This window comes from Aythya ferina, assembly GCF_964211825.1.
Source record: "Aythya ferina genome assembly, chromosome: 4".
NCBI classification, from domain to species: Eukaryota; Metazoa; Chordata; class Aves; order Anseriformes; family Anatidae; genus Aythya; species Aythya ferina.
The window spans coordinates 56,224,164-56,239,051 of NC_140300.1; the positions used below are offsets into that span (position 1 = coordinate 56,224,164).

At 39.3% G+C, this 14,888-nt stretch overlaps 1 protein-coding gene across 15 annotated transcripts in view; it reads left to right on the forward strand.

Moving 5' to 3' along the window:
• Positions 1 to 14,888, forward strand: part of TENM3 (teneurin transmembrane protein 3) — a 1,337,386-nt gene that overhangs the window by 1,243,622 nt on the left and 78,876 nt on the right. For all 15 annotated transcript variants that reach the window (XM_084518183.1, XM_084518194.1, XM_084518190.1 and 12 more), the window contains 6 exons: positions 1,904 to 2,118; positions 8,421 to 8,631; positions 9,138 to 9,239; positions 9,401 to 9,595; positions 11,000 to 11,200; positions 14,096 to 14,281. In XM_084518183.1, coding sequence (XP_084374309.1) covers positions 1,904 to 2,118; positions 8,421 to 8,631; positions 9,138 to 9,239; positions 9,401 to 9,595; positions 11,000 to 11,200; positions 14,096 to 14,281 — 1,110 coding nt within the window. The remainder of the gene's footprint in view (positions 1 to 1,903; positions 2,119 to 8,420; positions 8,632 to 9,137; positions 9,240 to 9,400; positions 9,596 to 10,999; positions 11,201 to 14,095; positions 14,282 to 14,888) is intronic.

The window sequence follows — 14,888 nt, forward strand, 5'->3', positions numbered from 1 at the left end:
TGCAAAAAGGTTGTGTCAGTTTGTTCACTCAAATGATGAATAATGTAGAATTTGAACATAGACGACAGGGCAGCAACAGAGCGTTGTCACTTCTTTACAACACTCGTACGCAAACAAGCCAGCATCTCTTGAACATGCTTATCACATTCAGATGGGTTTAGTTCAGTCCTTATAATAGACTGCCTGCTGAAGAAAGGAAGTGAATTGGTAAAAAACACAGCTGACTACAGGGTTGTGACTACACTTCCATTCTCCTTTATGTTGCTTCACACAAGGCTCACCTTGATGAGCCAGCTGACTAAATGTGGCATTGCTTGCATAGTCCAGAGCTGGCAGGTGTTGATAGGCAAGATCTTAGGCAAATCTTTTTGTCTTAGCCTAGATTTGACAGCGCTGCTGCCGTTGGGTCAAAGTAGGCCTTGACCCTGGCACCAGGTTGAGAGAGCACTTGTGTGCAGCCACACAATGTGGATATTGAGCCTGGGCATCAGGTCTGAGCCTTCAGCCACAGACAAGCTTGATGCAAGCTTTACTAAGCCATCCCAAGTCTTAAACCTGGATGGTGGCAGTTCATTCAAGCCACTTTCTTAGTGTGTAAGTCTTACTAGTTCTTTTCCTTTAAGTCTAGCAGATGGAAGATGCTCCTACAGCTAAGCCTCAATTTGTTTGCTAGTGAACAAGACGGGCTTATAATCTTTGCCGGATTTTAAAGTATGCCTGTGCAGTGCAGCCAGGGACAATGTGGAGATCTCAGTGCTGTCACAGACCTGTGCTATCCCTAGCATGCAGCCCGGTGCCTTGCAGAGTTATCAGCTTGGTCTGTAACAGTTCTGCCCCATCCATTTACTTGACAGCGCTTCACTGGCAGGTCACAGACTATTGCAGATCAGATGATATTGTTCTGCACCCGAGCTGTACTGTAAATACAGTCTTTCTTGCTTGCAACTTATCCACTCAAATAAAAAGTGTTTGTAGTGGATATGTGAATTTTGTGACGTTCTTTTTAATGCCACAACTGGTAATCCAGTTTTTCAGTGTTAGCATTCAAAATCGCACGTTAGCATCTTCCTCTCTACTTCTGGGTGTTTCCAGAGCATCATCTCTTGGCTTCTAAGGCTAACTGATAGTTTCATTAATGCTTCTTAAAGCAAAATCATTAATACCCTTCAGGACTATGTTCTTATTCCTAGTAATTGGCCTTCAGGGTAAATACTTACTTGTAATATGGAAGACAGTGGAAGTACCAGACTTTGACATGTTACTACACATTTTAGTCAGGAGACAGCATGGTCAAGAAGGTGGTAACAAGCTTGGGGCTGAGGCCAGGGAGCACAGAGGACCTAGGCTTTATGGGGAGTGAAGGCATCAGGATGTAGGCACAACAAAGGAAGAAACATTGCCTTCCTTTTGGAGAGAAAAAAAGAAGCCTAAAATAGAGAACCAGATCTGTAGGCATTGCTAGGATTGTATATACATGCTAGAATATTTGATTTAGAGAAGACTGTGTGTATTAGTTCTCTTGACTGGTTAGGTTTATCTGTTTATCTTAAAATCTGTCTGCTGCGTTTCCCTTTTTCCTTATACTTTTTTAGAATAAGTCTTTATGCTGGCAAACACTGTCTTTTGAAACACTTGACAAAAATGAATTGTTTAGTGTAGATCCCAAAGCAGTTTCTGTAGTGCCGGTGCTCAGGGAAGTTGCAGTATTTTTACTTGATAGATACTTGTGTTGTCTTTGCTTTGTTAGTTCTCAATCAGTGAACTCCCTGGGACCTTACATTGAGAAAGATTGTCAAGTAGCATTTTATGAGGTGGTTCTAAATATTTGACAGTTCACATGAAGGGTGATTGAGAACAGAAAAAGAATACTAATTTTTTTTCTCTTATTATTCTAACCTGTCAGGAAAATTAGGGGGATTTGCACAAGAAAACAACACTATAGATTCTGGAGAACTTGATATAGGCCGAAGAGCAATACAGGAAGTACCCCCTGGGATTTTCTGGAGATCACAACTCTTCATTGATCAGCCACAATTTCTAAAATTCAATATATCCCTTCAGAAAGATGCATTGATCGGAGTATACGGCCGAAAAGGCTTACCACCTTCACATACTCAGGTGAGAACTGCTTTCATTAAAAGTATGATACATTATTGAAAACTGATAGTCTGTATCTTTTGTATCTTTTTTTATTCCTTGGGATAACATGCTTTTCCATTTTGCTGATTTTTAATCTTTATACTTTATTGATCTCATGTGATGTCCAAAACATACATAATCCCGTAAGTGGTGGGATCTAAAGTGTATAATGGGGGTGGGCGAAAGGTTCTTATTTACAAGCTGCATGAATGCTGTGTGCAGTGATGATGCTTTACATATGGGATTGTTTCATGCAGAATTTATATGTACTTTTTTTCTTCTCTAGGATATAGACATATCCTTAAAAAAAAATTAGCAAACTAATGCAGTTTCCTATGGTCATACATGTGGTCATGTGTGCATGGCAAAGGTTGCATTTGCCAAATTTCCAAGCAAAAAGAAAAGAATATTTTAAGGAAACTTCAGTTTGCGCTCCAAGCAAATACTACAACATTTACAGTTTGGTGGTTCACTAAATAAATACATAAAAGGAAAAGTATGTAATATGTGCTTATGAAGATACAGTGAACTGGGGTTGTGAAAGTGTCAGTTTTCAGTAGACAGCTGAACTGTCTTAAAACTGTTCATAAGTGTCCCAGAAGGATTTACTCTGCTCACTCCTCAAAAGGTTTCTAGCGAGACTTTACTGCATGTGATTATGCTCTTGCCTAGTAACAAAGAACCAATGTTTATCCATAGTTAGAGAAGTGTTGAAGCAAAAAAGAATAAATAGTCTTCTGGCAGGATTGGCAGGGGGAAGGGAGAAGCATTGTCTGAAATGGTATTTTGGAATCAATTGTATTCAGATCTTATTTTTAAGATTTAAGATCCTCCACGTTCAGATTGCTTTCAGCTGGATGGTAGTCCAAGTGCTGGCTCTGAACCATTGTTCCACTTGAAAAGGGAGTTGAGCTCGTGCACTTCTACCCCATTTATAGAATTACGCAATATCTTACCGATTTTTTAAGTGTATAGATTTGCCATGAACACAGCTCTCAGTATACTAGCCTAATGGGATAGTTGGAATGAAGTTTGGCTAATTATACCCAATACACAGTTGCAACTTCAAATTCAAAAACTGCAAATTTCAATTTCTCTCTTTGATCCTTATTTTTTCATTTTGATTAATATGTTGTTATATTACTGAAAGTTATTTCTTTAGGCATAAATTTTAAAAGACCTAGAGCATAGAAATATTCCTAATTATATCACCTTTTTAGCAGGTACTGTCTCATACTCATATGAAATTTTGTCGCAAATTATGTAGAAAGAGCCAGCAAAGGATTTTCTTGCAACTAAAATCTCCAAATGTTACATTAGCTTGAGTTTTTAGTTTAGTTTCCATTAAACTACAAACAAGTTATTGAATGCAGAAAATGCACTTATGTTTATTTAAAAATTTAGTCCTCATAAAAAATTATTACATGGATTTTCTTCAGACCTTCACATTTGAACACCCACCCTTAGGCTGACAACAAGCATGAAAAATTCTAGCTCAAAGAAAATTGATTCAGAGAGTTATCAGCCAATGGACATAGGGGTTTGGAATACAAATGCCATCTCAGTGATAACAATAATAACAGGAGCTAGGGAAATACGTGTGTGGCAAGAATGAATAAAAATGAAGAAGCTGATCTGGACTTTGCATTTATATGAGAAGTTATGTAAGTAGATATGTCTGTGAGAAATGATCCTTCCTTGATTCCTTATCCTGGCAAAAGATTGAGATGGGGTGCCCTATATCCAAAAACTCTGAAAAATAAGATTACTAAATCTGTTTCCCATCATCGATGTTGCACAGACTCCTTTCCCTTTGGATTCCTGCTATGCAAGTGCTTATCCACGTTTAAGTATGATAAAACAGAAAGAAACACACACAAATCCTGCTACTACATCTTCTGTAGATTCTGTGACTTTTTGGATATATTGTTCCCAGGATATAGGTCAAGCTCTCTTGTCCTATTTTTGTCTGGTATAAAATTAGAGTATTTTTCACAAACCATTTGACTGACACTTGATACCTTGACAAATTAGGCATGCTTACTTAGCAGCCCTGGTGAACTTGTAGGACTGCTGAAGATTCCCTAGGGTACAGGGTTTATTAGAATGTTTTTAAGGCCTGACTCCAGTCATGTCTGGTTTAGATGCCAGAGATTAACTATCTTTATGTAATCTCCTGAAAACACAGGTATATAATGAGCAGCTGGAGCAGGAGGGGTAGGGGGGCAGATAGCCACGTACCTGCACATGGGGGAAAAAGAGTTGAGTGAAATGTTTCTCAACAGTTTAAGCCTTTTTGCAACAAAGCAAAGTCCTCATCAGGGTCTTCATGATGAAGACGCAGCTTCTATGAGTAAAACACATATTTTGCCAAATTAGCTTACATATAGAAAATAAAGGATTAAGGCTAAAGGACATCTAATGAAATGGAACACTGAGAGGGCTGCAAGCATGAATCTGTTCTTTGTTTTCTTATTTCCCCTAACCCTCATAGCTTGTGTTGACAGAGTTCTTCGCTGTGAGCCAGCCATAGCCAGCAGTGGCAGACTACCAGCTAATTGTGCGGCATCCTTTCTTTGGGTGAGGCAGCTTACTCATATAAGCTCCAAGGGTCATAGGAGCATGTTAGAAAAACACACGGATGGCCATGCGGGGTCTGATCAAAGGCCCATCTAACTCAATATTCTGTCTCTGACACTGGCCATTAGCAGATCTGTAGAGATTAATATAGCAGCATGACAGATTTGTAGTTATTCTTCCTAGAATACACTCCTGGCCTCCAGCATTTTAAGGCTGAAGGACTTCCTGAGTCAAAGGTCCTGTCTTTATATTTTATAACCTTTGAAAGATTTTTTTTTTTTCCTGGTTACCTTTGAACCCCTGGAAGCTTTTAGCATCTGTGACATTTGCATCAAGAAGTTTCACAGTTTGACTATACATCTCGCATGATATATTTAGTGTGTTTTGAGACTGCTTCGTTGTAGCTTTACTTTGACACCCAGCTGGCAGTCTTTTGGAAGAGACAGTGAAGATTTTCCCAATAATTTCTTCTCAATCTCACCCATGATTTGTAGATCTCTAGTGTCCTGAAGGACTAGTGTTTTTTCCAGCCTGTTCAATCATTCTTTGCATGAAAACCGCTTCAGTCCTTTGATCATCTTTTTCCTTTTCTGAACTCCTCCAGTTTTATTGTAGCCTTTTGAGATGGGGAGGCCAGAATGGCAAAGAACACAGCTGATGTCGAGCTGCCATGGTTTTGTTGAGTGCCTTAATGCTGTCTGCTGGGTTTTTTGTTCGTTTTGATGGGGTTTGTTTTGTGTTTTTTGTTTTTTGCTGTTTGGTGTTTTTTTTTAATCGTAGAACTGAAATTTCCTAAGAACTGTCTACCGTAGCTCCCTGATCTCATTCCAGAATGATACAACTTGGCTCAGAGCCTTTCTCTAGATGTGTAAAGTTAGGGTTGTTTCATGAGGACTTCGTAGAGCAGGATCTCACCCATACATATATCACATTATGTTTGCGTCTCTTGAATGCTATCTACTCTTATCTCCAAGTCACAGAGTGACAAGTGCTAATAGCAAAATTTATGCAAATGAGCAACTGCTGCCTGTTTCTCAAACGTCAGTGTTTGAATTTTCAGATCTTGTGTCAAATAATAAAGAACTGATTACTACCTGCACCCTGCCAGCATTCATAAAGTTTCTGTACCAGCTGTCCCCGTCCAATATCTTTGCTCACACGCCTTTGATACCCTGCGTGCGTTACCACCACCATCTTCCTTAGCTCCCTCCTTAAAGCTTAGGTCCTTCGATGAGAATCTGCCTCCTCTCCATATGCAAAACCTGCATGTGACATTTTCCACTTCCTCCACTTCTGTTTCCCAAACCCTTCACCTGTTTATCTATGTCTTTGTTGTATCCAGTTAAACCAAACAGTAAAACGAAACTGGAGTCTTTCATTCCATAGCTGCATGACCTTCTGATGCTAATTATCCTACCACTGTAATGGCCATAATGAAAGAATGCCAGAAATGAGCTTGGGAGAAATCTCAGTAAGTTCACAGCCCTGTCTTGGAACAGGATGGGCTGTATCGAAACCATTCGTATTAGTTTGTTAGTATTTCTTCACAACGTAATAACACAATGCAGCAAAATTAATTCTCCTTCTCTCCCACGGTACAAAATATTATGAATACAGCATGTAGGAAACATTTTCGATATATTGTAATCAGGACAAAGTTTTTGGTTTTGTTTCTCTGTTCTCCTTAGGTACCTATTATCAGTCTCAAGCACAGCCTCTGTGTGTGTCACAGACCAGTCTGAGATGCATAGTTCTCTCTTTCTGGGGAATCATAAATAAATCAACCAGAAATAATTGACAGTGGCTGTCCATTCAGAACCCAATCAATGCAAGCCTGAAAGTCTTTGTGACACTTTCTAAAAATGTCAGTTTCATTGCAGCCAGAGAATCAATATGTTTATTTAAAGAGACTTTAAGAATAAAAAAAGGACTTTGGTTTAAAGCAAAACTGAATGGAGTACTAGGGCAAATCAGCACATTTAGACTCAATATAAAGGTAATTAATTTAGCATCATAGGAGGGAAATAAAATTAGTACGTTTTTTGCTTATGAAGATAATTGTTTTTCCCAGTCTGTTTCTGTTATTCTGTCCTACATTAAAAAAAAAAAAAAAAAAAAAAGGCCTTTAAAAGGGTTAAGATCAATTATTGTTTGCTGGGGGACAGACTGAACAGTAAATTCCCCTCTGTACGGCTTTTAAAATGTAGTCTAAAATGGTGATCTGGTAACAACATCTGCCCTTATTATGTTACAGATACAAAATCACTAATTGTACTGTGCTCATCAGCCATTAATATACTCTTTGTGGTCAATCAGGTAGTGTAATCATTTGCTCCTGTATCAGAAATATGTTTTTTAGCTGAAATTGTCCTACATAAAAATGACCCTCTGCAGTGTACAAATTACAAGGTCACTCCTAATGTCCATAAATGACTTGTTGAAGCACAGAACTGCCTGGGCTTTCTCTTTTTAAAAATATTAGTGAACAGCATGAGCAGGAAGAAGTGTTCTTGAGTCTAGTGGGAGGGAAAAAAATACAAAATTGTTTTTCTCTCTCAAGCATAATAATATAAATATTTAATTCTCTGACAAATGAGAATGTTGACTGGTTTTGAATAATCGCTCTCTCCCAAAACAGTTGCATTCATTTTCATGTGGTGCTGCACGTACAAAGTGACGGCACATCAAGGTACTGGCTCCCGCACATACTAATCGCATTTATGTTCTGTTCTGCTTGCTCAGACATAGCTGGGAAGGTGTCTCAGGTGTTGATAGAGGCACAGTAACTATGCATTTCTTTCACATCCTGAATGGTTGGAAGGTAAATCTGATTACTGTGGAGGAACATTCTTACAATACCAGTGAATTTTGACCTGCAAGCCTGCAATTTCAGGAAGAGAACAGGGACTTAAGCCCTATGCTGGGACAAAGGCTATCGTGTTTTCTTTTGTCCTAGGCACAGTTTCTGAAGGCCACAAGTCAGGGCATAAAACCAATGTTCTGGTCCTGGTAACCGATGTTATCCTAGCTCGGGTGAATCAGTGCTCTCGCATCCTGGCCTTTACTTCAATAGGCCCTGGATGTAATTCCATTTGAAAGAGTCCTCAAACACTTGCAAAGATTGAAGGTTTATGTGTAACACTTCCCCGCGTACAATAAACGTGTATTGAAGTGAGTCTGTGAGCAGACTCAGCAGGGCCAGCAGAGACTCTCCACCACAAGCAGTAATGCTCTTGAACTTCATGTTTCAGCAAAATGATATACACGTTGACCTGAGGGACCTCCATTTTTTGTCAGTTTGTCATTTTCAGTAGTTGTCATTCTTTATGCTTTTCCTATTTTGGGCTTCTGCTAGAGGGAGTGGAAGTAAAGCTCTTCCTCTTCTTCTTTCTGAACTCCAAACTGTCTGAAATGGCGATTGAGCAGACAATTTAATCCTCAACATGGAAATAAATAAAAAGCCAAACAGATGGTTGGTGGTGGGTATTACTGTTAATCCATGCACATGTAACGTGCTTGGAAAGTCAGCGCTCACCTGTAGGTTGGGTGGCAGTGGTGACTGCAGATTTATTTTAGCTGATGTTTTCCTCCACCCAGTGTGTGAAATGGGTTCACTGGCCTGCACTCATGTCACTGAAAAAGCCTTTGCTATAAGGATGAGCACAGCTGTATGTCAAGCTCCCCTCTGTTCCCCCCTGCAGTATGACTTTGTGGAGCTCCTGGACGGCAGCCGGCTGATCGCACGGGAGCAGCGCAACCTGCTCGAGTCGGAGCGAGCGGGTCGGCAGACGAGGTCTGTCAGTCTCCACGAAGCGGGTTTTATCCAGTATTTGGATTCCGGCATCTGGCATCTGGCCTTTTATAATGATGGGAAAAATGCGGAGCAGGTGTCCTTCAATACCATCATTATAGGTAAGCATCATCTTCAAAGCTCTCACCAAAAGCTGGGCTCTGGTTGTGAAGTTTTTAGCAATCTAGAGATAAGTTTTTGTAGTCCGGTGATCTTTTTTCACAGATTTTCAATTCATAGCATTTCTTTTGCTACTCAGAAACAGATGCAGAATATATATATATATATTATTTAATTGGTCTAAGGCACAAGCTATGTACCTTCTTATAAAGCAGTGCTTGAAAGGAGTACGCCGTCGTCAAGTCTTTGTTAAGCAGCACAGAGCTGTATTTTGAGTATAGAGCTCATCTTCTTGTACCATTATACTTGGAGCCTTCCTGTTGGCGTGTAAAGTCATGAGATATTACAGGCAGCAGCTATAGAAAATAACAGCTATGCATGCTCCTCAAACAAAGCGGACATTAACCCTTCCCCGAGAACCGGGGCTTGCTGTCAGTCAGCAGCGGTTCGCGTGGAAGGCGCTGTTGCGCGGTGGGGCCAGTGAGTGATCCTGCTTTTTTTCCTGCAGAGTCTGTGGTGGAATGCCCCCGGAATTGCCATGGTAACGGCGAGTGCGTTTCTGGATCCTGCCATTGTTTTCCTGGCTTTCTGGGCCCCGACTGTTCAAGAGGTACCTCAGTCCAATCCTCTCCCCAAGTCAGTCTAAGCAAGCATGAAAACAAATACATTAGGAAAGAAATTGGCATGTGACAGGCTTCATAGATGTTCTTGTTTATGAAGCGTTGATGAAAAAACTCGATTTGAATCTTTCCGTTGTGCTTTATTCCACAGCAGCCTGCCCGGTCCTGTGCAGCGGCAACGGGCAGTACTCCAAGGGACGCTGCCTGTGCTACAGTGGCTGGAAGGGCACCGAGTGCGACGTGCCTGCAACGCAGTGCATTGATCCCCAGTGTGGGGGCCGAGGCATTTGCATCATGGGCTCTTGTGCCTGCAACTCTGGATATAAAGGAGAAAACTGTGAAGAAGGTAAACGAGTAAATATTTACCCCAGCACCTGCTGTTGTTGGTCAGGTTTCCAGCTGGCTCATCCAGCACTATTGATTTTGCCGGGTCTAGATCATATGCACTAATACCAGGAGGAGAAAGAAGCCTGTTTATAGTTAAATCTTACACATACTGAAATACGTCTGTCGCATGGTATTTCTTCAAAAATCAGTTTAGAATACTAAAAATCAAGTTTTGGAAGAACTAGTATCACTACAGAATATTATACCTCACTTACCCTCAAGTAATCAAATGTGAAAGTTCTCACTAATGATATCTTTTTGCCAGTTTTTACTTTTTTGGGGGGGTATGAAGAAAGCACACAAAAAATAGATGTTGGAATTCAAGAATACTTACTGAATTTTCACAGTATAGAATAAATCATTAATGTATTGCTTTTGTTAGTGATCTTTTCCACCAACCACATTGTGGAAAGTGCTGATTCAAATGCATCACTGTGAAAAACGACACATCATTTTTGTATTCCAAAGATGTGCATAATAATATTCTTTCTGGTATGCTGCAAAATGTAGTTCATTTTCTATTCTATTTTTTTAGGGAGTAAAAAGTGCCATTTTCTTCCTCAATGAAATTGATTTTATTGATTTCCACGTATAAAGTAATGCAATTAAGTCTCTGGAATTAAATTTTCAGACCATTGACCCTACAAGTGTAACATTTTATTGAGTCAAATTGCTAAATTAAATCTCGTCATCTAAAGCACATTAAAGTGAATTAAGAAGGATAGAGAGTATGCAACTCATTTATTTCTGAAACACATTGAGGGTCCTGTAGAGCTGTCAAAACTCCATAGCAGTGGATCAGGTCAGTTGATACCAAGTGTTGCAGGGAATCTGGCAGTTGTTACGCTGTGATTAGGCAAAACAGAGATCAGTAGCCCGAGACCTGAAGCCAATCTTGTTGTAATTCAGAAAAATTAGCAAACCTTGAAAGGTTCTTTGTTAACTCAATGGCAGCCTGTGACTGTCTCGAAGTCAGTTATGTGCACGCACAGATCTCACAATACCAGAAAGTGGTGTGGAAGTGACATGTTTTTTACAAAGAAAATTGCGGGTGTGCTGACAGAGATTGGCTAGGACTCGTAGTCAATAATGATGATAAAGAGTGATTTAGCTTGTAGCCAGAGAAGGGAGGCTGGCACCAAGATACCTTGGTCTGCCCTGTCTTTTCCTCACTCGTTGCAGTGAAGCAAAGGTGAATTTGTCAGCTTCAGCCACTGATGTTTACTTTTAAGAGGAGTGCAATGCTGCATATTTCACAAGGTCTTAACGTGTGGATTAAGCCCAACAGTGCCGTGAGCACCTAGAGGTGATTATTGTTGTTAGAAATGACAAGTTTAAGCCAATCTTTCTCTTCTCCCTGCAGCGGATTGCTTGGACCCAGCCTGTTCCAGTCATGGTGTGTGCATCCACGGCGAGTGCCACTGCAACCCGGGCTGGGGGGGCAGCAACTGTGAAATCCTGAAGACAATGTGCCCGGACCAGTGCTCTGGCCACGGCACCTACCTTCAAGAGAGTGGTACCTGCACCTGCGACCCCAACTGGACAGGTCCAGATTGCTCCAATGGTAAGGGTTAAAAGCACTCATGTTTTGTAAAATGATGATGTCCTGGATAGCATCACTTTAATGACATTATTGTGTTAGCACTGGACCTGCCAAGCTGATGCAAGCCTTTCAGATGATGTTAGCATGAGATGTGAATTGATTCAAAGGTTCAAAATTGCTGATGAATTTGAAGTATTTGGAAATTGCTTTGTTATTATCTGTTAGCCACTTTCTCCTGATAGCTCACATGTAACTACAGAATCTTCTTTGTACAATATATATAAGTATCATCTTAATACATCCAGTTAGAAACTACAGCAGTGAAGCTAGAGAGTCCGTTTAAAAAATCTATCTAGCTAATTGAAGACGTTTTTCTTGAAATCTTTGCTCAGATGTACCAGTTTGAAGGCAATGCAAATGCAAGAATGAATCCTAAACAGCTTTCGAGAAAAGGTGCAGGCTGCCAGGGCAGAAGGAGCTGGTAGAGGTAAAGAAGTAAATGGGACTTCTTGAAGTCTGAAACTGTACTTATTAAAAGTGTAATCCAAGCTTAGAGGAAATAGGAGAAAATGACTGAAGTTTCTGTCCCAGGAAGTAGAATCTAAATATTTATAATTATGACAGCAGCCTTTTGACAAATATAAGTTTTTAGAATATTGTTTAGTAGCCACATATCAAGAGACAAATCATGTCTAACTGTGAGACATGTATTTGTCTTAAACAGTTCATCTAACAACTCAGATGATTTTGTTAATGAAAACTGAACACATGGGCTAGTTGGGTCTGTGCCAGCTTATGAATAAATATAACTTTTTTTATGAGGAACCGTCTTTTTAAAGTAAATGTACTTCCTGACCAGGATCTGTGATACTCCATAATGTTTTATGTATATGAGAATGACAGGACAGAGTTCCAAACATTCAAGAAGTGAGAGAAGAGAAAGAGTCTTCTATTAAATGTGTTTAGCAGAAAAAAAATCTCATTTTCTTGAACTAAAAATGGGTATTAGTGAGAGATCTGTTGTAGTTCTCAGGCAAAACACAGATCCTCTATTTCTTGATACAGTGTCCATTACACTGTTTTTGATTATTCAGTTATCCTCCATTTTCTACTTACATTTCAAGGAATGATTGGTCGTTATAATAAATGCAATATTTTTGATCTCAGATACTTCAGAAGTGTCAAGCTCACAAAAGAGCATTGTAAAAAGACACACAGATTATTTGCTGAAGTTGTGCAAGATGACCTTCAAACTGGTACACTAAAGAAGTAAATCTTTCCCATAAACATTTTGTTAAGCTGCTAGAAGAAAAAAGAATGAGTTATTTCCATCAGAGGAGTTTATAGGTTTGAAATCAGCAGAGCTTTCCTCTATCTTCATCAGCAGTTTGTCCGTTAATTAGCCCTTCAATTCCACTTCAATTAAATTAACTCTAATTAATAAGTTCATTACAAAGATTGACGCACCTTGCTCAAAGCTAGTGTGCTAAAAGCTGATAAACACCTTCACCCTAATGAAAAATTGATTAGATTGAAGAGAAATAAACCTTTCTTTTTTGGAGCTGCGTTGACGTTTTGCGACTCTAAAGTTAATCAAACCATCTTGGATCTCTTAATCAAAAATCTAATTCAAAGTAGATATAAAATGCTGTATAGGAAGGGGGGGGCGGGGATTACAGATGTCTTTCTCCAGAAACATTCTGGTCTGTTTCATATGGGAAATGTCACAGCTCCTTGGTACTGTGTTTAATGTTCCACAGCAGTTATCCTCTACTGGGGAAAAAAACCCTTATTGAGTGGAAAACTGGAAACCTTTGATGCACTGAAATCTGTTGAAAATAATTTCAGCCTTTTATTACTAAACTGTTTGTTGTCTTTTACAAGAAAACAAAAACAAAATACAGTACTCTTATGAAGCAATACTCTTATGTGGTTACAACCAGCTGTATGCCAAGGAAACGAAGAATTCCCTCAGGCTGTATTGTAGCTTCTCTTTTTTTCTGTTGTCTGCTTAGCAGAAGTAAGGTTTTCTGGAGTCTGACTAAATGAACTGAAACTGTAAATGCAAAATCTGGCAGTCTAAATTATCATGTTGTATTAGCAGAGACTTAACATGCGTTGTTTGGCCTCTGTCTACCTTTGGCTCTTAACATATTTTTCAATTATTCTATCAGTTACAAGATCCTGTTACTATACGTAAATGACAAGTTAAATTGCTGTATGTTGATTTATTTTTTTAACAATCTATTATTTAAATCAGACTGCTCATAGCTGTCACTGATACAAATTTACTGAATGTAAAAGAGAATCATCTTTTATATTTAACAGATGTGTCAGTATGTCAGCATAGTACTAATTTGTCTCAGTAAGGCTGATTCTTTATAATGAAAAAATGTGTCAGAAATGGCACATTTTTACTTTGAAAGAAAACAGGGAGCAGGGTAGGGAGGGGAAACCTTGTTAAAATGTACTTTCATTAATAGTAGATTTTTGCTTACAATGTACAATGACCTAGGTATGTGGTACATTTAGTCACTAGAAGCATGTTGTAACCTCTAGGTTTAAGTGCCATATAACCTAAGTTACAAAAGGCTGCTCTTAAGATGTACATGATCTCAAAAAAATGTAAATAAAATTTACTTAGAGCTAACAGAAAAACTGTGTACACTAAAGCACCACTAAGTCTAGTGGATAACTAAGTATTAACATGGAGATAAAACTCTGCTCCGTATTGTGTTGGGTCCTACCTGGAAATGCCTTTCACTGTAAATTCCGTTGATTTCATTACCAAAGATTTTGCCTTTCTTGTTCTTCACATGTTGAATTAAAATCTAGTACTGCTAATTAATGCGCACCCTTTCTCTCCTGTGTGCACTCTCTGCCTCCTTTTTTCCCCTGTTCCCCTCTCAAATCCAGAAATCTGTTCGGTGGACTGTGGCACGCACGGTGTCTGCATGGGTGGAACGTGTCGCTGCGAGGACGGCTGGACGGGCGCAGCCTGCAACCAGAGGGCCTGCCATCCCCGCTGCACCGAGCACGGCACCTGCAAGGACGGGAAGTGTGAATGTAGCCAGGGATGGAACGGAGAGCACTGTACTATTGGTAGGCTGGCTATGCTTTAATGTGTCCTTGGTGCGGAACTCAAAGAGCCAGCACTGCTGGCTGTGTCTGAATAAGAAGCGTATTACTTTGATGCTTGTTTCTTCAAACAGAATATTTGCACTTGTCAGTCTGTGTAAAGGAATTGATATTTTAAGAAAGGAAATGGTTATATAATGGCTCATCAGTTCTTCATAGCTAGTTTGCTGTGAAAAGAATTCCCTTTTCAATCTTTTCTCTTTAACTGCCTTTTTGCCGAGGAGGAGCCTACACTTATTTTAAACCATAAATATTTTCTTTAATTTATACTTTTCTATTTTTATGTGATAGCTTAATGTCTTTCGGAAATGAAGCTTCCTTTTGTTTTTCTTTTATTATTATTATTTCTCGGAGAAGAAGGTCTGAAAAGTGAATTTTGCCTATGCACAAAAACATCACTTTCACCTTGTAATATGAGATCTAACTACCCAAAATTACTTTCTTGTCAACATAATGCTCTATTTAAGAATTATATCAGTTTTTATATGTAAATAACAGCAGTTCCATACAGCAGATTGAGAAGAAGTAATCCGTATTACAGCTTCTATGTTGCTGTAATTGAGTTAGTTCT